This window comes from Mus musculus, chromosome 8 (assembly GCF_000001635.26).
Source record: "Mus musculus strain C57BL/6J chromosome 8, GRCm38.p6 C57BL/6J".
In the NCBI taxonomy this organism is placed as follows: domain Eukaryota; kingdom Metazoa; phylum Chordata; class Mammalia; order Rodentia; family Muridae; genus Mus; species Mus musculus.
This window is the reverse complement of record NC_000074.6, coordinates 94074259-94099468: the sequence shown is the minus strand read 5'-3', so window position 1 is coordinate 94099468 and position 25210 is coordinate 94074259. Positions and strand designations below refer to the sequence as shown.

Below are 25210 nucleotides of genomic sequence, written 5' to 3'. Positions count from 1 at the left end.
TCTTTTTGATGAATACGTTTATAAGGTGACTTCACCGGTGCTTTGAGTAGAGTTTGCAATTTGCTAAGATGAACCGACTTGTCACAAGGATGTAAAGAGTTAAGTCACATCATTTATTTAAGTAGGGTTTCTTGTGAGGTCCCTAGCAAATTACAGATTTACAGCTGGCAAAGGAGAAAGGCCATGTCCGTTTAGTACTTAAGCAGGATTCAGTGCTTTTTCAACATTCTTAGTTGAAAGTCTTTTCATATAAAGGGCATGTTGTCTCTAGCTGAGCAACTTTGTACAAATGCTAATTGTCCTGAAAATCTTGACTCAGCTGGTGGAGCGCCTTAACTGGACTTGGGAGAGAAGTACTCTTTCCCTTCCCATGTCCCTCAACTTTGCATCGTTCTCTACTGCTTTATATTTACCACCTAAACTATTTAAATAAACTATACTCTTTACTTTTATCTTGAGGGGATTATTATTTTCGGGTTACTATTGACGTTTGCCTGGGCATAACAGCTAAAGCAAGGGATACACTAAGCACTTTAACGTTAGTTTTGTTTTGTTTTTTTAATCGTGCGTGTGCATGTCCTTGGAGCTGGTTTTCTGCTTCCAACTCGGGTCATCAGGGTTGGTATCAAGTGTCTTCACCCACTTAACTATCCGCCCCGTAAAGCCTTAGTTCTTGAACGAATGAAAGGGTGACATAGTGTGTGGCGTGTACGGGGTGCAGCTTGGCTGACACGCTACAGAGAATCCTGGGGAGGTACTGGCTTAGACACCGCCATCCCAGACGCCAAGGTAAGGCTTCATCTAACACTAATTTACAGCCGCAGTCCGAGGACAGACAAAGAACGCAGGCCAACCAGGCACGACGCCACTGCGCAGTCGCAGGAGCTAGTTGGGACTTGCGTAGCTCTGCCGCTGGGAGGGTCCGCGCAGGCGTAGAGAGAGTTGGCGACACCGATCGCGCTCTAGTCTGCGCTTCCGGCGCCGGGCCTGTGGCGTTCCGCAGTCCTGCGTGTATTTACCTCCTACTCCTCATCCGCTGCTAGGCAACCGGCCGGCCAAGCTGCTTGCCTTGCGCCTGCGTCGGGCATCTGTCTTCCGCCCCTAGCTGGCGCCATCATGCTGCTGCCTGTGTTCACTCTGAAACTGCGCCACAAAATCAGCCCCCGCATGGTGGCCATAGGGCGCTACGACGGGACTCACCCGTGCTTGGCTGCCGCCACCCAAGCGGGCAAGGTAACCGCTCCCACCCGGACTCCTGCCTCCTCCAGATCCCGCCCCTCACGCTGCCCCGCCCCCTGCCCGCATTGCCTGGCAACCGGTCGCCGCTGTCCTTGGCTCCAGTCCCATCAAAGTGGGATTTCAAAGAACAGCTTTGTAGCAGTGACGTTTTTTATCACCAGGTTCTCAGTGTTGAACAGTATTGAGGACAGATCAGGAACCTAGGGAAAAGAAGTCTCAAGAAAAAGGAGCGCTTGTCCAGGAGTAGCAGCGATTGCTGACTCCAGATTCATGCCCAGGGCCTCTGCTTGCCTCCAGGATTCTCTTCCATATTTGCCTCTTTACAGTGGAGGAAGCGGGTGGGGTGGGGACAACAACCCAATGTTAAATTCAGATTGTAGTTTTGGTCCTTGATCACGTACATTCAGATCTTATCCCCATAACCTAAGTGTTCATTAAATGGTTATTATGAGCCACATACTGAGAAAGGGGTGTCAGGGTCACAGATAAAAAAAAAATTCAGATTTAGACCCAGTTTGCAAACAAAAGAAATTGTGAAAGTGAGATTGAATTCTTGTTGTTAGACTCAGCAGGTATGCCAGGTACACAATTGCATTTGTGTAAGGAGTTTTCAAGACACTGCCATGTGTGTTGTATGTTACCTTATATGCTACTTCTAGGGTTCCGTAGCAGGAACATAAGGATTCGTTTAAATGGGTTATGATTTCATAAACTGGTATGGTGAAGTAAAATGCTGAACATTCGTCTTGGTATGTGATGCTACTAGTTAAGAGGCGCTACCAGTCCTGAGGTAGTGCTACACATTTGTTATTTTATCTGTTCAAGAGATTGGGATCATAAGTTCAAAGCTAGCCTGGGCAACATAGGAAGACCCTGTCTCAAAATTAAAATTTTAGAAGAAGGGAGTTCTTTGTCCAATTGTCACTTGGATAAAGGCATGCACTGCTAAGTTTGATGACCTGAGTTCTGTCCTAGGGACACACAACATGGAGAGAGATCTGACTCTTGTAAGTTGTTGTCATCTGACCTTCACATGTGCTATAGAGCCTGGACACACACACATACCCACACACACACACACACACACACACACACACACGAATATTCAAATAGTAATATTAAAAAGGCTGATGATGTAACTCAGTGGTAGAACGATTGCCTAACATACTCAACAGCCTGGGTTCAGCCTCCTGAGCTGCCCTTATCCCAGGCACTGACAAACATCCAAAAGAAGTTCGCATCCACATATGCATATGTGCATATACATGTTCGTAGAATGGAGTACTGCAATATAAGAGGCAACGATATCCCACTGGTGTTACCTTAACCCCTAATTTGAGGTACAATCATGTGCTGGACACTTTTCCTAACTCTGCAGATACTGCGATAAATGAAATTTCACCTCTAGAGCTTACATTTGAGAGAGTAAGCAGAGTGTATATGTATATGATATATCATGTCAGAATATGTAATAGGATATGAACTGTATATGGTATAGACACACACTGATACATATATTTAAATTATGCAATACTATGTAATGGTATTTTCTTTCTTCTCAGCACGGGCCAGTAGCCTTTGCTTCTTCTCTTGCTTTGTCTCTGGCCTGTGCTTGTGTGCAAGCTTAAGCAGCTGAGTAGCTGTCTGCCTGTTCAGAGCCTGGGTGAACTGGTTAATGGCAGGAGGTACTTTGAGCCACTCAAAGAGGATGGCTCTTTGCTGCTGCAACCTGATGTAGCTGGGCCATTTGACTAAGCATGTTAGATCTCTTTTGGGCTGGATTTCCTCCCCAATGCCAAAGTTGTTGGGCCTTTTCTCAAAGGATTGACCACCTTTTTGACTTCCTGTTTCTTGATGATGGCAGGGGCCCCGGGGCCACCTTCTTCCCCTCTTCCCCTTGGCCTTCTTTCCTTGGGGCATCTTGCTTGGCTGGAGGAGAGAGAAAGAAGAGGGAATTGTGGGTGATGAGTCCTGTGGAATACATCTTAAATTCAGTCAGAGGTGGGTTACTCCCTCAGCGTTTGCCTCTCACTGAGTTTGTTGCACTGGCATTTGTTGCAGGCAGGTCATCTTTGTCGATCTCGGGTTTTGTGGCTAGGTTGATGGCTGCCTTCTCTGGTATTGTGCAGAGGACTTTGTGTCATCATGAATGCTAGTCAGTAGGTGTGCAGCTTCTTGTTAGGCACCAGCTCAGCTCAGCTTCAAGTCTGAAGCATTGTCTTCAGTAGCAGAAGTCCCTTTGTTTTATTTTTACTTTATGCATAGCAGTACAGTTTACATATAAAATAGCACTGTAATAGAATGGTCTGATATAGCTCTAAATAGAAGTGAAAAAGGAAAAATTTCAGGTTACAATGACAAAAAATCCAACCAAAAAAAGACTTTTTCTAGCTGGGTCATTGTAAGAAATGTATTCAGTGACTAGTCCCATCCAGTTCCCGCTGCACTGAGGGCAGTGAACTCAGGCAAGTCCCATCATGGCCTCAAAGGATTAACATGGTGGATTCTTGGATTCTTCTGAATGTAAAAAAATGGTTCTTGCTAATTCAGTATATAGAAAGTTGAGATTATTCTCTCTCCTTCTCTCTCTCTCTCTCTCTCTCTCTCTCACACACACACACACACACACACATTAATGGAATTGAAACTAGGAGAAATATGCATATTCTGTTTCACGACTGTGTCTTTTTACCTGTATTCTGTCCCCACCCCTTTTTTAAAAAGATTTATCTATTTCATGTATGTGAGTACACTGTAGCTGTCTTCAGACACACCAGAAGAGGGCATCAGATCCCTTTACAGATGGTTGTGAGTCACCATGTGGCTGCTGGGAATTGAACTCGGGACCTTTGGAAGAGCAGTCAGTGCACTTAAACACTGAGCCATCTCTCCAGCCCTATTCTGCCCTTTCTTATAGCCTAATATTATTCTCTGTTGATCCTCTTTCTAAATTTTAGACTATACCCACTTCTACCTGCTTGTATGTGTATATATATATATATATATATATATATATATATATATACACATACATAATACGATCATACACTAGGATCCACGTATGAGGGAAAACATACAGTCTTTTCTTAAGTTTGGATCACCTTGCTTAATGTTATTCTTGAAGAAATAGAAAGTGCTTTCTTAAAAGATGAACACTGAATTTTCTCTTGGGGGTGTTTTTTCTCCTACTGTGGAGCTGGGGAATCAGTGTCTTTCTTAGCTAGCACAATGCCCTGTCACTCACATCTATTCCTTTGGAAGCAATAGTCTGTTCATAGGCTTCTCTGGGGACTCTTTCGACCCTGGCACTTTTTGTTGCTTTTGGCATAAACTTGACTCTTCCATTCCAGACTCGGGGACACATGAGTTACTTCCCTTCCTGTTCTTCTCGTGTCTAATTTCTAGAAGACTTTAAGAATCCCTTCGTTCAGAGCTATTACAAAATGAAGTGTGATGTGACTCCTGCCATTCATGGTCTGGTCACACCAGACTACTTGTTTGAGCCCCGTCACTTGCAATCAGGCAGGGCTTACCTCTTCTGAGCATAAGTAAGGCCGATCAAGTTTAGTGTTTATAAGAACTTCTAAAATGTCACACAGATGAGAACAATTAAACAGAAATCACTTGCTGCACACATTTTCTTCATGTTTTCTGGTTAGTTCTTTTAAACATATTTTATTTTATTTTAAGATTGATTTATTTAGTACGCAGTTAGTACATAGTGTTTTGCCTGCACGTATGCCTATATGCCAGAAGAGGGCACCAGATCTCATTACAGGTGATTACGAGCCACCATGTGGTTGCTGGGAATTGAACTCAGGACCTCTGGAAGAGCAGTCAGTACTCTTTAACTTCTGAGCCATCTCTCCAGCATCCTTGAATATATTATAAATTAATGAATTTGTGCATGGGACTGTGTGCATGGCGCGGTAGTGTGTGTTTGGAGCTCAGAGGAAGTCAGTCCTCTGTGAGTCAGTTCTCTTCCTCTGCCGCTCAGGTCTTTGGGATCAAATGCAGGCTTCCTGGCAAACCCTTGCTGCTTAGCTCTCTTGCTGGCCCCACCTTTTCTACAATATTATTTGTCTTAAACTAGTTTGCCTAGGTTATAATTTAAAATTAATACAGTGTTTATCCTAAGTGAATGAAATATTTAATATGAGGACCTAGGGATTTCCAGTTAGTGTTTCTCATTCCTTCTTCTGTTGTGATTATCATTTAAAGGTTTTATTTGTTTGTCTTAAGATAATAAAAACACTGGGCATAGTTGTGAACACCTTTAATCCCGGCACTTGGGAGGCAGAGGTAGTCTGATCTCTGAGTTCGAGGCCAGTCTATTTCGCATGAGTCCCAGGGCAGCCAGGGCTACACAGGGAAATCCTGTCTCAAGATAATAAAAGTTTTCTCACTGGGGGAGCTGGGGCGGTAACTCAGGGGTTAATAGTTTCACTGCTTTTGCAGAAAACTGGAGTTTGGTTTCAGCACGACATCATCACCTCATCACCACCTGTGACTCTAGCTCTAGGCCACCCATGCCTTCTTTTGGCTGCTGTGGGTGCCCACACACGTGTGTACATAGAGGCACAGAAGCAGGCACATTAGCAAAAGTAAAACCGTAAGAAGCAGTCTCTCTTCTGGAGAAGCTGTACATCCCCTTTTCCTGCCGCTCCTTAGACGCCACAGACCATTCTAATACTTAAGACACTCCACCCCACCCCAGCCCCCTATCTTGGGAGCAGTGTCACAGCACCTGGGAAGCCATTTACTGATTTAACTAACTCCATTTTCCCAGGCGAAACTCAGGGAAGTTGAGTGCTGGGTGAAGTCACTCAGATGACTGTGTTTATGATACTCACAGACACTCACAACTGTTGAGTTTCTGACCTTGGGGCTAATTTTAGTTCTTGGTCTTACTAGTAGAGACTAAAACAATGTTCAAGAATTTGATTTGTATGACATATTTTAAGCTTGTAAAACACATTAAACTCATAGACCATTTTAAGGGCTGGGAAGGGAATTTATTTGGGGCTGGAGTAGAAGATACTGAGGAAGCGCTTGTTCTGGTTCCCGAGATCATGTGCTGTCTAGCATCAGCACTGAAGCTCGGATCAGCTTCCTGTGCCTAACACTAGGAACAGGTCCACATGCTCGCTTGCACGGTTCTGGTGAGAGCACGTGTGCCTTCCCCGTAGGCAGCAGTTAGAGCTTCACTTCCACCTCAGGGCTAAGAACCACTGGATTTTCATAATCCACAAAGGTTGAAAGTGGACTAACATAGAACTGTGCGTGCCTATCTTTTCTTGGGTTTTGCTTTAGTTTATTTGTTTGAGACAGGGTTTCTCTGTGAGTCCTGGAACTCACGTACATGATGGACCAGGCTGGCCTCAAACTCACAGAGATCTGACTGCTTCTGCCTCTCGAGTGCTGGGATCAAAGGTGCGTGCCCCCAGGTCTAGCCTTGCATGGATATCTTAAGCTTTATAGATTAAGGTGATTGCTTGTTATTGTTGGTATTTTCTAACCATTTTTTAATTTTTTAAAAATGTGAAAAGTAAGGTGTGAATGTGGCATTTTCGGATGTTTTAGGGAATTAATTGTTTTGTTTTTCAGGTTTTCATTCATAACCCTCACACGCGGAGCCAGCATTTCAGTGCTTCCAGAGTGTTCCAGAGCCCTCTGGAGTCTGATGTCTCTCTGCTCAACATTAACCAGACGGTCAGCTGCCTGGGTTCGGGAGTCTTGAACCCTGAGCTTGGCTATGATACTCTTTTAGTGGGGACACAGACCAGTCTTTTGGCTTACGACATCTACAATAATTCAGATTTGTTCTACAGAGAGGCAAGTCTACCCTCCTTTAGCCTTCTCGGCCCATTGCTCAGTAATGCCCACAATCTTGTTTTTTGCTTGTTAGTTTTTGTCAGACAAGAAGGTTTTTTTGTTGTTGTTGGTGGTGGTGGTGGCAGTGTTGGGGTTGAACTTAGAGCCTTGGGTGTGCATACAAGTTAAGTGTTCTGTCTCTGAGCTGCTGGACCAGCCTTGTCCCTGTGTTTGAAGATGTTTGCTGGGATGTTTTCTTTTTGGTTGTTGAAGCAGGCAAGCAGTGGGGAACTCAGCTTCACTTCTGTTTAGGGCATTTGTAGCCTATTTGTGGGGTTATGGTTGTTAAACATTTGGTGACAGCACGTGTATCTGTGACACTATCTGTCCAGATCTTTTAGGAATCCAGCAAACAGTTCTTCTGTGGCCTTGCATTAAGCCCCAAAGCTTGGTGGAAGTCCTTACTGTAGCCCGTGGTCTACAAGCTGCTGCAGACTTAGTGCCTGAGCTGTCTACTACTGTCTACTATAGGAAATATAGGGAAGAAATCGTTTTGTAAGTCACCTATAGACAAAGAGTATTCGAATTTATTCACAAGGATTGTGTGTGTGTGTTTGTGTGTATGTGTGCAGTGTGTGTGTGTATGTGTGTTTGTGTGTGTGTAGTGTGTGTGTATATGTGGATGTGTGTGTGTGTGTGTGTGTGTGTGTGTGTGTGTGTGTGGATGTGTGTGTGGATGTGTGCAGTATGTAGTGTGTGTGTGCAGTGTGTGTTCAGATCAGGTCTCACTGTGTTGCCTAGGCTGCTCTTGAGCTTGTGACCCTCTTTCTTCAGTCTCCCAAGTGCTGGGATTGTAGACGTAGACCAACTATGCCTAGCTATAGAGTTTGTTCATTTTTAAAAAGTATATATGAGTTAAAAAAATTGGAAAAGTTCTTTTAAAAATATTTTTATTTTTTGAAATTTCTCTACATTTATGCAGTGTATCTTGATCATATCTTCCCTTTATCCCTTCAGACCTCCATGACACAAATCCCTACCACCTTTATAACTCCTTTTTTTTTTTTTGGTTGTCTATTTTTAAATGACACTCAGAGTCCAATTACTGCTTCAAATATGCACATTGGTATGGGGCCTTCTACCAGAGCATGGCAACGTACCAGTGACCACACCCCAAAGAAAAGTGTCTCTCCCTCTCCCACCTGCACAGCTGCCAATAGATTCTAGGCTAGGGGAAGACAAATTTTCTTACAAAATGGAATCGTAGTATATGATACCCCTCACCCCATATTAACAGTATAATTCAGACTTTATACAGTTCACCTAAAATGTTCCATTAATTAGTTTGGAACTTTGCAAAGTTTTTGGAACATTCATTACAATTAGTTTTAAATTTTTTTTTATCACTTCCAAAAGAAACTCCATTCCCCAAAGCAGGATCTCCATTACCCCGTAAGCGTCTGGCTTTAGGCAGCCTTCATGAATATTGAGCTGTGTGTGTTGTGTGATTGACATGTTTCCCAGGCTAGCTCACCCTGTAGCATGTGTTGGTGTCTCTACATTCCCTTTTATGGCGGATAATGTGCTGTTAGACATAGATGCCGGGGTTTTTTATTCACGAGTTAATGGGCAGTCTACTCCCTGGCTATTTTGGATGGCTTTTTCAGTCAGGAATAGGTACTATAAGTTTGTAACCCTAGCACTCAGGAACTGAGTGAGGAGGACCGTGAGTTCGAAGCTAGGCTGGACTACATAGTAAGTTTAATAGCATGGGTGCTATTTATTGTTTACCATTTAACTTTATGTATTGATTCACTGATCCTTTGGCAATTTAAATTTCTTAGGAGGGCTGTCTTTATTATATATCTGTGCACACATGCAATACTTCTTTAGTGTATTTTAGGTAAGCATGCAGTATATTGTGTTCCATCCTTCAGATGAGTGCTCTCCTTCCCATCAGCCCCTCCAGCCGCACCCCTTTGTTTCTTCAGTTCCTAGTTCCTTCTCTCTTCTTCTCATGTGTAATCTAGTGGCCTTTCATGCCTATCTATTTCTTTCTTTATAACTAATCCTTTCTCTAGATTTGTGTAACTTATATATGTAACTAATGATATAGTTCTCTCCATATATATTTAATTTCCCATCCTTAAAAGTATATTGGATGTGGTAGTACAAAAACCATTTCTATCTAAAAGGGTTACAATAAATCTTAGCATTTGGGTGTTTAAAGGTGCATGCCTTGGCCACTGGAGAATCTGCCCCTGCAGAAGTCAGAAGTCCTTGAGAGCCCTGGATTATCCAAACCATGCGTTGTAGCAGCTTAGTGTGAGAGCTGGACTCTGCGTGTGCCCAGGATCTGGACTTGGTCTTGTCTGGGCCACAGCATGGGCTCTAGAGAAGCTTAGCCACCCTTGTAGGAGACAGGGCAGAGCCAGCTGAGTATCTGGAGGAAGCACTGATTGCCTCAGCCCCTCACCACCCCCCCAAGTGTGCCTGCATATCCCTAATTCCTGTTTCTTTGTTCTTAGGTCTCAGATGGGGCAAATGCCATTGTGCTGGGGACCCTGGGAGACATTGCCCCACCTCTTGCAATCATCGGTGGAAACTGTGCTCTGCAGGGTTTCGATCACGAAGGAAATGATCTCTTTTGGACGGTATGAGGAAGTAAACATTTTGGTATTCAAAGCATTTCTACTTTTAATTTTTTAGATGTTTTTTTAAAGTACTGGTTGCATTGAATAATCGTTAAAAACAATCAAACAAACAGACACCCGAATGGACTAATAGGCCTGAAGATATGGCTCCACTGTTAGAGTACTTAATCTTCAGAACATATAAAAATGTTGAGCCTGGCACCTGAGCTTGTAATTGCAGCACTGGGGAAGTGAAGACAGGGCCATTCCTGGGCTTTACTGATCATCCAGTCTAGTCCAGTTGGGAGCATCAGGCAAGTGGGAGACCCTGTCTCAAATACAGTGGACAGAGTTCCTAAGGGTGTCACCCGAGGTTGCTCTTGTCTTCCTAGGCATCTCACACATACACATGTGCACCCATACCCACACAGAATATAGGATATGCACACATGTATATATATACACATAAATAAGATTTAAAAATCAGGACAGTATACTAACAATACGGGTAATATTGAGAATTCACTGGTACTTTTTGTAAGCCTTCCATTTTTGAGGCCAATATGTTTGGGTTAAATGAAAAATGACTTATGAATGACTTTCTGTTTTGTGTTCAGGTTACTGGAGACAATGTGCATTCCTTGGCTCTGTGTGACTTTGACGGTGATGGGAAGACAGAGGTGTGTGGCAAAGCAGCCCTGGGTGCTCTGTTCAGCTGAATAAGTTCCTTTTGACAGTGACGTTGGCTTCTCGTGGCTGTTTTAGATCTGAGCTCACTGGTCCTTGCCTCTGTGTCCTCTCTCCCCTCTCTTCCTCACTTCTACGTCCGCTCTCTTCTCTCCTTGTTCATCTCTCCCCATCTGCTTCCTCCTCCTCTTCCCCGTCCTCCAGTGCTCACTGTGTGCATCTCTGAGACCCTGGAGGAGGAGACGGCCAAGGCTGGCGGGACCTCAGTCGCATCTGTAATCTTATAAACCACTTCTGATGCTTCGGAGCATTAACTCATTTTCAATTTTGGCTGATAAAATGATTTCATTTGAAATTATTCTGATAATTGTAGCTATATATTAATATAAGAAATTACCCTAGAAATCAGGTCCTTAAGAAGTTGGTATATATACCGTGTCTCCTGGGCCCTAGCTTAGCCTGCTTTCTGTGGACACTGGTCTTGGGCTCTGAGAGACAGGGTTTTATGACTGTACTATATTAGAAATATGGCCGACTATGTTTGTGTCTTTCCACAACTCCAGAATTTATTAAATAATAATAAGTGTACAGGGTGCCAAGGGGTTTTGTAGGCAGCAGTTTTCAGGTGACCCTGCTTTCCTTGTAGCCTTGACTGAGGCAAACTGGCCTCTTTATTCCAGTTGTACTTAATTGGTATTAGTCTTAGATCACATAGAGACAGCCCAGAGTAACTGTATATGTCTAGTACTGTACACATACATATACTTACATAACTGTGTGTGTATAGCTGTGGGTTACAGTGTGGCTACAGAGGGTTAAAGGCCTGAGAGGCAGGGAAGCTATCAGCTTCGAATAGTCTCGGTCAGCCTCTGTGAGCAGGGGAGCTGAGGTCTGCTGCAGCAGTTTCTGCCGCAGCTGCTCCCACCGTGCTGCCGACTTGCCTGTTGGCCGAGTCAGGCTGTGGAGTCAGAGAGCAGCTGCAGTGGAGTCAGGCTGTGGAAGTGAAGGTCAGGACCAGGGCTTCAGCGATGGGTAGGCAGATGGCAGTCTGAGTAGACCGCATTAATGTTGAGATGTCATTAAGCTAAAGACCCTCAAACAGTCAGGAGCATGACAATGCAGAGGGCCACCGCCATGCACCATCCTGGTGCTAAGGGCCCACCTCTCTGTAGGGTCCAGGTGAGGGAGCAGCACCCTTTCTCCAGGCTAAGATAATACCCACAGGTTAGCCTGCCTTTCCTGATAGTACAGTAATACATCCTGTGCTCCCACAGTCCTGTTTGACCCCAGGAAAACGGCAGCATTTTACTTCTAGAAAGAAGTCTGTGTTGCCTGGGTGGGTGCTCCTGGGAAGACTGCACATTCATGTGTTACCAAGGTGCATGGTCTTTGAGGGCTTCCGTCACTCAGGGAAGGAACTTGTCCTGCCCTGCCCTGCGTAGAGCCACATTTTCTCAAGTGACCAAACCCATTACAACCCCCTTGAGTACTGGGTTTCTAGGGGACTGGAACTTGTGGGTAGCGAGTAGTGTAGCAAAGTATCAAGTAGCAAAGGAACAGCTTCTTTTTCTTTTTCTATTTCACGAAACTGCTGTGTTTGCACATTAAACTCTGAGACTGCGGTGTCCCTTCCTTTTCCAGCTTCTTGTTGGATCTGAAGATTTTGACATTCGAGTTTTTAAAGAAGATGAGATTGTGGCAGAAATGACAGAGACAGAGGTAGGAAGTGCTGCTGCAGAGTGGTGACCTTAGGCCAGCAGAGAGAGCTTGGGGACTGAGTCGCAGGCCAGGGTGCAGAGTGGTGACTTTGGAGTAGGCAGGTCAGCATTGCACTCAGAGGCCCTAACTCTGCTGCTTAGTTTCAGAAGGGCTTTTTAATCTAAATACAGTTGTGGTAAAGAGGTTCTTGACTTTTTCCGGGGAGTCTGTGTCTATTCACCCAAGATTGAGAGGGCAGTGATAGACCCAGGAAACCATGCCACTCAAATCTGGCTTGGTGAGTTTAGCTGAGTATCTCACAGCTGTTCTGATTTTAAGATAGCAATGGCTGTCATGTCCTGCCTGGAGGACTGAGTTCCTTAATACAGACTTGTGGTTTTGCAAGGTTGCAGGTGAAGTTGAGTCTTACTGAGTAGCTGTCTCCCGTGTTGCTATTTGCAGATAGTCACCTCTCTGTGTCCTATGTATGGCAGTCGGTTTGGTTACGCCCTTTCTAATGGCACAGTTGGAGTTTATGACAAAACAGCCCGGTACTGGAGAATTAAAGTGAGTATAACTTAGTCTCCCCTGTTCGGGGTGGGGTATATTCCGACACAGAGAGACTCCTTTACTGATTATTGGAATTCTTTTTCAGTCCAAAAACCATGCCATGAGCATCCATGCTTTTGACATTAATTCTGATGGAGTGTGTGAACTGATAACCGGGTGGTCTAATGGGAAGGTAAGTTTAAGTTAGGAAATGTCTGTGTAACTCAAAGTAACATCTATTTATGGTATTGGCTGCACTACTTAGATATAAACCAGGGTCAGTCTTTCCTCATTATCTCTTCTTGCTGTGAGGCAGATGTGTCCTTTCTGCCTTGCAAACAGTACTTGGGAGAAAATCTCCAGAGAGCCTTTCTCAGTCTCCTTTTTGAAGGCATGAGAATCCTTCCATCAGATTGATCGTAGATGTGTAGGTGTAGACCAGTAAAACAATCCAGTAACCGGCTGTGTGAATAGCTCTTTTGTAGAGTTAACAGGAAGAATCCTGTTAGGTTATCTGTTTCCCACCTGTAACTTCAAAGGAAAATCCTTTGGCCTTCTTTACTCTTTCAGCTTCAGGTCAGAATCTCTTAGTGTTCTGGCAAGTCAAGGCTGTCTTGTTAGCTTTCCATCTCTATGGGCACCGTCTGTAGTAACTTCCTCCTCTGTCAATGTTGGCCTGCCCGGGTCTTGTGAGCGCCCGACTCGCCACCGCCAGCAAAGCAGACGCCACACCAGGATCCTTCTGCACACGTTTATTGGGAGAGCTTGATTGCAGAGGCAAAAAGACCCCAAGCCCAGAACTGGGGCTGCTTATATAGGTCTAGGAGAGGCATGTCTCACACCCGGATTGGTTATGCTTACTACCTCATTTGCATGTCTCACATCTGATTGGTTATATTCTCAAAACCTCATCTTGGCAAAAACTTTACTGCATATGTACACATTGGGTGTCTACCCAAACTTATGCGTGGTGGCCAGCGGTAGCCAGCGCCACCCTGCAACAGCACATGTGGCTTCCCACACCCGGGAGATCAGCTAATTCCTTCTGCGCTCCTCTTACTTTACCTTTGGCCAGCACCTCAGCCTTCCTTTGATGCTATTTCAAAAGCCCATGCTGAACAGTTGTTAGGTTGGCTCTGACTTGTCTATTTGGTTTTGTCCTTGGCATGGGTATTAAACGGCATAAGAGAAAAATATGTCATCATTTCTTACTAAGAATTTCAAAGTGTATTCACTGATTAGATATGTTCAGCTAGGCTGTGGTAGCAACTAACACAGCCTGGGTGCTTGTAACCCCGGGGGAGCTGATTTCCCATTGCTCTGGGAGGCTGCTTCCTTACTGATGGCTGTCTTCTCACTGTGACCTCACATAGCAGGAGGGGCCGAGGCATCTCCCAGGGTAGGGGATGTTTTAAAAAATATTATTTATTTTTCTGTTTTGAGGTATGGTCCTGTTATTGGCTCAGGAAACTGCATAAACCACACTTCCTTCCAACCCACCTCTCAGCTTCGAGGGTCCTAGGCGTGCACCACCACACCTGGCTGGGAGCATCTTACATGAGCACTAATCCCACACGAGGGTACCATCCAATGCCCGGTGCTTGTGCTAGAGTTACAGTGCACAGATTGAAGACCACATTCTTGGGGAACAGAAATTGTTATGGTTGAGTCAAGAATTTGGAGTTACTACCAAGAGTCAGGCGTGGTGGTATATGCTTATAATTTCTGCATTTAAGAGGTAGAGGGAGGAAGATGTTGAATTCAAGGTCAGCCTGGGCTACAGACTGTCTCACAAAGGCAAGGAAGATGAGATATCTTCAGATGAGTGGACCTACAGTTCTATAGTAAATGTTTTCAAATAACGGTTTTTATTACCTAATCTGTTCAAAATTGTAGAGATGTTAAGAAAGTCACGCAGTTATCCGTATTTAACAGAAACAGCATAGAAAAGGGACATGCACATACCTGACTGTGCATGTCCACGTGGAGTTTCTAAGTAAATGCTCCTACCCACTAGCTGTGTGGAAGTCTGTTACTCGCTGAGTTGGAGGGCCATCCACTCCTTCCTTATTGGATAAGCCAAAGTGTAGAGTGTTCACAGAAATAAGTTTACCATCTTGCTTGGTGAGCAAAGGAACAGTCTTTGTTTACCAGACACCATGGAAGCTCAGTATGGAGCCACATCATGGGTTTCCCTGTGAAGAAACAGGTTCAGCTTGGCCTGAGTCACAGGGGAGGGTCAGTGTTTGAGAGCTCTGATGAGGCCCAGACATTCAGTCTCCGTAGGCTCTGCTAGTCATACTCTTCAGGTGGACAGGATGTTGTCATAAGTAACATGGTTGAATTATTGAGTGGGATGTGCCCCAGAGAGGGGTGAGCTGGGAGCCTGTATGTTTGGGTTGAAAAGATAAAGAGAATGACTTGCATTGTGTCAGGCCAGAGTTTCTGTAGAGGCCTTTGGGTAACACTTGTGTCCTTGCCTGCACAGTCATTCAAGGGAATGTCTTTCAGTATTGGTCCTGAGACCTCTTTGCAAGTGATCAGCCACCTGGTTATGGGAGAGCCCAAAGACGACTAAGTAGTTCTTATGAGGAGAGGATAAGGTTATTAGGAAAGGTCGTGTAGTTGCTGTGCATGGCAACACACACTTTTAATCCCTTCACTGGAAGGCAGGAAGATCTGTGTGAGCTCATTGCCAGCCTGATCTACTTAGAGAGTTCTAGGACAGCCAGGGCCACAGTAAAACTGTCTCAAAAGAAAAAGAAAGAAAAAGTTACTATATGGTAGAAGATTTGGATAATTATTTAAATGTTAGGTAAATATATTTTACACGTGTATAAATCATAATAATAATGTTTAAGAGACATTGCATGCATTTATTTATGGGGAGTGGCAAGTGTGCCATGGTACACATATGGAGGTCAGAGGGCAGCTTGAAGGAGTCAGTTCATGCCTACCAAGTGGGTCCTGAGGCTCAAACCTAGGCCATCAGACTAGTGCCTCCTACTGAGACATTTTGCCTGACTATAAAGATGTAATTATATAGCTTGACTCAAACCCACTGTATGGCCTTAGCTGTCCTTGAACTTAAGACAGACCTCCTGCCTTAGCTTCTTGATTGCTGGAGTTAGACATCCACACAAGTGTCAGAGCTGATGTCTATTGTATAGTTCTTTTTTAAAAAAGATTTATTTATTTCATTTTTATGAGTACACTGTAGCTCTCTTCAGACACACCAGAAGAGGGCATCGGATCCCATTACATATGGTTGTGAGCCACCTTGTGGTTGTTGGGAATTGAACTCAGGACCTCTGGAAGAGCAAGCAACCAGTTCTCTTAATTGCTGATCCATCTCTTCAGCTTTTCTCTGTGTGTGTTTAAACCACTTTACGGTGTTAATACTTTCAGGACTGTAAGCCTTGTGAGCTGTGGGCACCGTTCTTACTCTTGTTCTGGTTATTGATCTCCATATGAAACCATGAACAGAAAGTTAAAAAACGTAAGAACACATAGTGGTATGTGCAGGATGGACTCTGGGCGGATGGGCACTGGAGCACATTCCTGTGATCACGGGCTGGGTGTGCTTTATGGGCATCTCTCAGCAGACCTAGGTTTTCACAAGGGACACTGTGGGAGGGAGGGACAGCGTCTGCTGGAAAGGAGGGAGGGACATCTATTTCTAGGACCTCTAGATCCCTGTGGCCCAACAGCCACAGGCTTCATGGTGCACTCTTGAAAAGAAACTAATTATATGTGTGCATGCCTGTGTGCAAGTGTTTCTCTGCGTGTGTGTGTGTCTGAATGTGTTGCCTTATGTAGCCCAGGCTGGCTTCAAACATAATATGTAACTGAGGATGACCCTGCACCAGTCCTCCCAAGTGCTAGGATTATAGGTGTGTGTCACTGCACCTGGCTGGATGAAGTAGCTTTTTTATTTTTGAATCAGGGTCTATGTAGCCCTTGCTGTCCTGGAACTCTTTATGTAGATCAGGGTAGCCTCAACTCAGAGAGATCCTCCTGCCTCTGGAGTGCTAGGATTAAAGCATGTACCATTTCACCTGGCTTTGGATTAATAACTTTTAAAAATTTGTGTTGATTTTATGTGCATTGGTTTTGCCTGCATGTATATCTGTGGGAGGGTGAGATCTCCTGGAACTGGAGTTACAGACAAGGGTGAGCTTCCATGTGGATGCAGGGAATTGAATCTGGAAGAGCAGCCAGTGTTCTTAACTGCTGAGCCATCTCTCCAGCCCCATGGACTAAGTAACCTTTAAAGCTAATATTTATCTTAAAGCTTTTGTTGCCATTGTTTTTAGCTGTGGTGTAAGTGACTTTTATGCTGTGCCTTCATTTTTAGGTTGATGCTCGCAGTGACCGGACTGGAGAGGTCATATTTAAAGACAACTTCTCTTCTGCTGTTGCTGGTGTGGTAGAGGGAGATTACCGGATGGATGGCCACGTACAGTTAATCTGCTGCTCAGTGGATGGGGAAAGTAAATTGGGATAAGAAAAATCCTTGAAAAGTCAAAATTTCAATTTGATCAGGTTAAAAATGCCTGAAAATGAATTCTGCAGTATTTTATTAAGCTTTTCTAACAAATTCACCTTAGTTAAGAAGATGAGGATATAGAATTTTGGTTTATCTGGCCAGGTCATTGATGGTCTGAAGTAGAAGTGGCTAGCTATGCTTAGGGTCTTGTCCTTTCTTCAGTCCGAGGCTACCTGCCAGGCACAGCTGAGATGAAGGGGAACCTCCTGGACACAAGTGTGGAGCAGGACCTGATCCGAGAGCTGAGTCAGAAAAAGCAGAACCTGTTGCTAGAACTTCGCAACTATGAGGAGAGCACCAAGGTGCGATCTTGTCTAAAATGTCTAAAATGTTGGGGCCAGCGAGGATGCTCTGCAGGTGTGGGACAGTGTCGGAGTGGCCAGGGCTGGGCCCTCCCAACCACCCGAAGAAATGCAGATTCCTTCTGCTTTTTGGCTACTGCTGGAATGAAGAGCCATGAAGTTAGACTTGGTGGGGGTAGCCAGTGTTACCCCAGGGCATGTCAGAGGGGGGCATGAAAGCTGGGCGTGGTGGTATACAATGTCATCCCAGAACTCGGGGGCTAAGAGGAGGCTCCTGAGTTCTAGCCCGCAGTACATAGCCAGACCTCATCTCAGAAAAAGGAGAGAGAAGTGCTGGAGAGATGGTCTAGCATTTAAGAGTGTATACTGAGCTTGCAGAGGTCACACATTTGGATCCTAGCCCCCACAGGTGGCTCACAGTGGCCTGTGACCTTAGGAGATTCTATACGCTCTTTGGACTCGCCAGGCATCTCACACACGCATGCACAACACATACTCAGCTAAGTAAAAATAAGTATAAAATGTTTTTAAAAGGAGAGAGAGAGATGAGAAGAAGACAGACAGACAGAAGGACAGACAGACACAAGTATTTGTAAGGGGTATGAAGAGGTATGGAGGAGCACAGATGAAGAGGCAGGAGGGGGTATTGCTCATAGGATCAGATACAACAAGGAAGCACAAACAAGGTGCGTGGGATTCAAGAGTTGTAAAGGTCAGATTAGTAAGAGGGGCAGGCAGTCTGTCCTGTCCTGAAGCTGCATAGCCATATTATTTAACATGGACTTAGTTGACTGAGTGACTAAGCTGAAGTTAGGAGGTGTCTTACAGGCAGAACTGAGCAGTCCCCTGAACGAGGCCGATGGGCAGAAAGGCATAATCCCAGCCAATACCAGGCTCCACACAGCGCTCTCAGTCAATATGGGGAATGACTTACAAGATGCGCATGCGGAATTAGGCATTTCCACTTCCAATGGTAAGATACTCCGTACAGCTGGTCCTGGTAGGCACCCGTGCTGTCTTGCAGTAGTCCTAAAATGTTGTTTTCCTTCTCCTTACAGATACTATCATCCGAGCAGTACTAATTTTTGCAGAGGGAATTTTTGTGGGTGAAAGCCATGTGGTCCACCCCAGCATTCACAACCTTTCCAGCTCCCTCCGGGTACCAATTACACCTCCCAAAGATGTCCCTGTGGATCTGCACCTGAAAACCTTCGTGGGTTACAGAAGCAGGTGACGCTTTCTGTCCCAGTCATGTCCATGGAGATGGGCTTGCTATTACCATTGCCCTCTGTCAGACCAGGGAAGTCACTGAAGGATCTGCCTTCTAGTCAGGATTTTCCCATGACCTTTTCTTTCCTTAATTTAAATTCCCTCCAAAGAAAATGGAGGCATGTAAGCTTAAAGTAGTCGTTTTCAATTTTTAATCAGGCGATCTTAGGGACACAAAAGACGTTAACAGCATATTTGAGCTTTTGGTGAGGCTCCACGGTAAGATTTACAGTTAGCATGCTTGAGGTCCTGGATTTGAACAACTGGATAATTATTTAAATATAGTTGGTCACTAACACTCTAAGTGGGAGACATTTGGATGAGGTGCAGTATTGGAGCTGGTGGAAAACTCCACTACACTTGTTGAAGATAAAGGCCTTTTCCTACTGGGTGTGCTGGTGCAGGCCTGGGATCCCATCAGTCAGGCTGCAGCCGGATGATCAGAAGGTCCAGGCCAGTCTGGACTACAAGACAGCTGAAGGCCTTACTGAGCAACTTAGTGAAACCCTGATTTTGTTGTTGTTGTTTGTTTGTTTTTCAAGACAGGGTTTCTCTGTGTAGCCCTGGCTGTCCTGGAACTCACTTTGTAGACCAGGCTGGCCTCAAACTCAGAAATCTGCCTGCCTCTGCCTCCCAAGTGCTGGGATTAAAGGCGTGCGCCACCACTGCCCAGCCAAACCCTGTTTTGTAAAAAAAACAAAATCTGTTGATCACTAAAAATCAAAGACTTTTTCTCTTCTTTCAGGGCATTGTAAAGCCCTGGTGGTGAGTGTGTGTCTATGTGGGCAGCGGACATTATTTCCAGATCTCAACTCTCTCTGTTGCTGCAGAACTCGAACCCTCAAACTTTCCCTCTGTCTTCAGTGTAACCTATAGACATCTGTTGGTGGTGACTCAGTAATGAGTTTTGTTTTTTTCCCCTGGGCCCTCACTGTGAAATAGCATTGTACTGAGCCAGGCAAGGTGGTGCATGGAATCTTGGGAGGCAGAGGCAAGAGGACCAGGGGTTTGAGGCCAACCTGGGCTACCTGAGACCCTGTCCTAAAAAAGCAGGCGGTGGGGGATGCAGACTAACACTATACCAAACATTCCTCTGTGTTCATTGCTTGGGCGTAGCACCCAGTTCCATGTGTTTGAACTGACAAGACAGCTGCCCCGATTCACCATGTATGCATTGACAAGCCCAGATGCAGCTAGCGAGCCTGTCAGCTACGTGAACTTCAGTGTTGCCGAGCGCACACAGAGGGTGAGTCCTGTGTTCTTTTGCTCTCAGTTTGTAGTTTGCACCTGAGAATCTAATGTCATGCTGGTAGCAACAAATTTTAAGAACTATGTAGTATGGAGTTTGCTTAGGTACTTTTAAGCTTCCCTTAATTTTTTTGTTAATGCATGCATGCACGTGTGTGTTTATGGTTGTGTGTGTGCATGCCGTGGTGCAGTGTGAGGGTCACCGGACAATGTTTGGTCGTTGATTCTCTTCCTCCGTGCATCAATCAGACTGACACGGTTTGCTGACTGCGTCATCGTGCTGGCTCTGGTTAGGAACTTACAGGGAAACATTACTGGTTTTAGGCGTGGTGGGCATAGGCCTGTCTGCAATTCCAGAACTTCAGAGGCGAGAGGGTCGGGCGTTTGAGAATAGCCTGGGTTACGTCAGAAATTCCAGGATAGCCTGGGCTACATAAGTGAGATACTGTCTCATAAAACCAAAATAAAGCAGAACTCAAAATTTGCTTACAGTTTTCTTCTCTGAACTTTGAAAGACACACACAAACACACACACATACACACAACACACACACACATACACACATATACACAACACACACACATAACACACACAACACACACACACAACACAACACACACACACACATTTTCCTAAGTAATCCTTAGTTACAATTGAATTCTTACTATTCTTAATTCTTTCTTTTCTTTTGTGATGATATTAATGTAGTTGTCATGCCTTAGTGTTTCAAGAGAAGGGAAGTGGAGATGTCTAGGGTAGCAGCATTCATTTATATTCCCAGTTCCTTGCAAGATGAAGGCAGAAGGATCACTTGAACCCAGGAGTTCCTGACCAGCCTTGACTGCATAGTGAAAAGTCTCAAGGGGGGAAGATAGAAAAGGTAGGATCTGGAGAGGAGGGCAGTTTTGACTTTTAGCTCAAGTGCTACCTTAACTAAATTTCTAATGATTTTGAGGAGTGCCCATCTAATGGGAGGGGAGCATTGCCTACTTCATAAGGAGCCCTAAGAGATTCCATGACTGGTGTAAAATGCTTTTTATAGCTTACCACCCATGGCAGTGGACTGTACCTTTGGTTGAGCTTCAGAACTCTTCTTTTCTTATTAATCCACTTCTTGCTTGACTTCTCTGAGCCCCAGTTTCCCCATACTTCCAGGGAGGTTCAGGAAGAGGCACATGAGACATGGGAAAGACCTGTGGGAGCTGGAGGTGGAGATGGCTGCTTCTCACGTCGAAGATGATGAGAAAGGCCATCATTAGGAGAGGGAGCCTCGTGGTCTCTGGCAGGGCAAAGCCAAAAATCCAACAGTTGCTGCTTCAGAGAGCGTTCCTGGCATAGCCAGTGATGATGCTCCCCACACAGTCCCAATCCCAGCCCCAGAGCCAGCCCAGCCTCAGTGAACTTGACTGCTGTGCTGATGTCCCTTGAACTGATGCTGACATGGACACAGCAGCTTGGGATGAGGCAGCTCAGGAGATGTGGCACTGATGAGCAGGGGCTTTCATCAGCCAGTGCTTCTGGTTGTTGATTCAACACAGCTGTGCATAGTGGTCGGCTCCTGACCAAGGAGCAGGTGGAGCAGAACTTGGAGCAGGCCTACATTTTCAGGGTGAGGAACAGCAGGGGAGCTACTTCCAGGGCAGAGAAGACAGGGTGGGACACTGGCTTCTGAATTCTTTTTTTTTTTTAAAGATTTATTTATTTATTTATTATATGTAAGTACACTGTAGCTGACTTCAGACAATCCAGAAGAGGGCGTCAGATCTTGTTACAGATGGTTGTGAGCCACCATGTGGTTGCTGGGATTTGAACTCCAGACCTTCGGAAGAGCAGTCGGGTGCTCTTACCCACTGAGCCATCTCACCAGCCCGGCTTCTGAATTCTTGAGAAGGTTTTAACTGTATAGATTCTCAGATCACTAGGCAGGCCCTTCTAGATAGATAGCCTCACGGGTGATTCTTGGAAGTAGATTGTAAACCACTGTAAAGCGTTAGCATCAAAAGTGTAGGTAAGCTGCGTCTGAGTATGCACATGTATATTTCACTAAAAAATGACATATGTGGGTCAGCCCCATGCAGACAGCCCCGTCCAGGTACAGAAAAGCTGTGAGATAGACAAGTAGCACTCCCTTCAGTCCTTTGTGCATCACATGTAAGATTATGTCTAAGTAGGAAGGACTTGTGCCTGCTCGGGGACCCGTGGTAACTGTGAGTGTTGCTGAAGACCAGGAAGGAGGGAAAGGGGAGTGTGCCTTGCATGTAGTTGCCTGTGTATGTAGGGGGGCTGGTGGGGTATAATGTCTTTTAAAAAAACCAAGTAGTAAAACTAGAGAAAGGATTCTTTCACAATGACTGTATTTTAAAAACTGAAGCACACTTCATTCTATTATTTTTAAGATGGTCACGTGGCTCAACCAGAACTTTCTGTTGCCAGAAGACAGTAACGTTCAGAATTCCCCGTTTCACGTCTGTTTCACATCGTTACGCAATGGTGGCCAGCTCTACATAAAAATGAAACAAAGTGGTGAGGTGATGTATGATGTATGACACTGTGGGCATAGGGTTCTACCTACCATTCACATGCAAAGTACAACTCCCGCTGTCAAGATCACAGAAGCCAGTGTCCCAGCCCAGTGTGTTGGTGTCATGGTTGACACTGGGGTTCACTCTGGAATGCAATGCTGTGCCTTGTTCTTGGCTTTTATTCTTCTATAATTTGAGGAGAGCTGGTGTCTTAGTGTCATTTCCTGTTACCATGACAAAGTACCCTGCAGAAACAGTGGAGAGGAGACAGTATGTCCGTTTGTCACAGTTGCAGCCTTAGACTGTGACAGTGGAGAGGTCGCAGTAGCAGCAGCTGCCCATGTTTCCTGCACGGTCCAGGAGCAGAGAGGAAGAACTGAGGCAGTGCCACTTGCTCTCTGCTTCCTCAGTCCAGGCCCCAGCCCACGAGACGGTGCTGCCCATCAGGGTCTTCACACCTCAGTTTACCCAACTAAGAAAATCCCCTCACAGGCATGCCTACGGCCCACCAATCCAGACCTGTAAACTTCCTTTACGGTTGATTCTGGATTGGGTCAAGTTGACAATTAAAAATAACCACGAGGAAGCAGGCTGTGGCGGCACACAGGAGGCAGCGGCAGGTAGATCTCTGGGTTCAAGCCTGGGCTATGCACCTTTTTCTCTAAAAACAAAACAAAAAAATGTAAATGAGGAAAATATCTAATTAAAAAAAAAGTTTATTAGGGACTATGAAGAAGAGAGTCTCCTGGCCATGAATGCGAAGGAAAGCAGTGAAGAATATAAAGGAGGGTTTGGTGGTAGAAAATTGAAAGGACAAATATTGTAATTAAAATTAGAATAATTAAAATTGAAATTACAAAACTGTAAAAATAATAAAGTGAGGAAACACTTCATCAATGTGCAAAAAAAAAAAAGTAAAAGTGAAAATCATAATAAAAAGATCATGATGGTTGGGAGTCTAGAGGGCGCTGCTCTGTAAGCCTGGAGAATGGATCCACTGTAGCCAAGATGGCCATGGTTTTTATTTTGAATAACTACATTTATGAAGTCTACAGCAAGCAAAAATAAAAGTCAGTGGCAGGAGAGAGCGCAGCAGCCACTAGAGAACAGAACACCACCAAACAGGACTTTACAGTGTCCAGCAGAGATAGCTGGGGAAGCCGGACAGAGAGCAAAACAAGGTACACACCGTCCAGCAGACTGGGGAAACTGAGGCAGACAGCTGGCATTCCTGACTGAGCTTTCCACCCAGGGTGGAGCTGCTCACTGTGGCACTTCCAGCTTCCCATTCCCACTGCAGGCATTTTGATATCAGGACAGAAAAACGGCAGGAACCGCTTACTGTTTACCATGTGTTTGCTCTTGGCTGCTTGCTGGTTTTCTTTTCTCCTGGTTGCAAAGCCACGTGCAATGGCGCAACCTATAGTCCCAGCAACTTGGGAGGTTAGGTTTGAATGACACTTGGCACAAAATCATTTTAACTGTTTGACTAATACTTCATTTAGTTTATAAGGTCACAGAAGTGACCTTTAGCCACCTGCAAGCAATAATGACTGGGGTTTGCATTTTCCTGAAAGCAGCCTGACCTCACACTGTCACAACCATGTTCTCAAGCATTGTGTGGAGCATGGAGACAGTCAGGTGCTGACTCTCATCCATCCGTGAGGATGCTAAACTTGCCCATTTCCCCTGGGTAGATCACTGTGAATACTGACGATATTGATCTAGCTGGTGACATCATCCAGTCGATCGCGTCCTTTTTTGCTATTGAAGACCTTCAGGTAGAAGCAGATTTCCCTGTGTACTTCGAGGAACTACGGAAAGTGCTGGTGAAGGTAAGCCACGAGCGAAGATGTGTGTGTGTGTGTGTGTGCGCGCGCGCACATGCGCGCACACGCAAGATTATTTAGTGATAATCACGTCCTAAAGAATTTTGTAAAAATGTAGATGAGCCTCGGTGCGTGAGTTCCTTAGAGGACTTGTGTAAGATGAAGCCACCTCTTCATCCCTTGTTTCTCCTGGTTCCGGAGGATGCTCTTTCATGCACGCACCACACTGTGACTTTCTGTTTATCTAATCTGCAGCGTCCATGTTGCTCTTGAGTTCATTGCTTTCCAAAAATTCACATTCAAAGTTGAAAAAGAAAAGTAAGGATTATGGTTGGCTGTAGTGTAAAACACCACTGTTAGGGCGAGGGCTGTAGCTGAGTGGTGCCCACAGTTCACTACTCAGCCTTATACTGCCCCCTCCCACGGAAGAGACCCGCAGAGAAACCAGAATCTCACCATTATCACTGAGAATCACTAAAACCTTAATATGTATGTTGCTCAGATCTTTGTTGCTGACATAGGAAGGTCTAACCCAGTTAGACCATCATCACTGAAGGCAGTATAGACCATTTGTTAAAAGGAGATGAAGCATAGAGGTAGTTAAGATGGCATGACTGAGCAGGGAGGACGAGGGCTCTGTCTGTGGCAGGCAGAGTCTTCTCTGTCTTCCCGGCTCTCGGGAGGGTGGTGAGGCCCTGTTACTATTCGTGTTCTTGGTCTCCAGGTGGATGAGTATCATTCAGTGCATCAAAAGCTCAGCGCCGACATGGCTGATAATTCTAACCTCATCCGAAGTTTGCTGGTCAGAGCGGAGGATGCTCGGCTGATGAGGGACATGTGAGTATTTACCGGAGCTGGCATAAGTGACTA

The 25210-nt window shown here is 45.1% G+C and overlaps 1 protein-coding gene across 4 annotated transcripts in view; it reads left to right on the top strand.

The window, feature by feature from the left end:
• Positions 1–99: 99 nt before the first annotated feature.
• Positions 100–25210, top strand: part of Bbs2 (Bardet-Biedl syndrome 2 (human)) — a 31418-nt gene continuing 6307 nt past the window's right edge. The window contains exons 1-15 of one of the 4 annotated variants that reach the window (XR_001778463.2): positions 100–1233; positions 6847–7074; positions 9582–9707; positions 10304–10366; positions 12015–12092; positions 12534–12638; positions 12727–12813; positions 16978–17113; positions 17332–17471; positions 18300–18444; positions 18530–18701; positions 19857–19986; positions 22386–22512; positions 24209–24346; positions 25065–25177. Coding sequence is in view for 3 of the 4 variants with exons in the window: in NM_026116.3 (NP_080392.1) it covers positions 1117–1233; positions 6847–7074; positions 9582–9707; positions 10304–10366; positions 12015–12092; positions 12534–12638; positions 12727–12813; positions 16978–17113; positions 17332–17471; positions 18300–18444; positions 18530–18701; positions 19857–19986; positions 22386–22517; positions 24209–24346; positions 25065–25177 (1910 nt within the window). In the remaining variant the exon portion in view is untranslated. Of the gene's footprint in view, positions 1234–3108; positions 3241–6846; positions 7075–9581; positions 9708–10303; positions 10367–12014; positions 12093–12533; positions 12639–12726; positions 12814–16977; positions 17114–17331; positions 17472–18299; positions 18445–18529; positions 18702–19856; positions 19987–20770; positions 20870–22385; positions 22518–24208; positions 24347–25064; positions 25178–25210 lie in introns of those variants that run through there. The other 3 variants (NM_026116.3, XM_030243735.1, XM_006531304.3) reach the window with 3 other exon arrangements.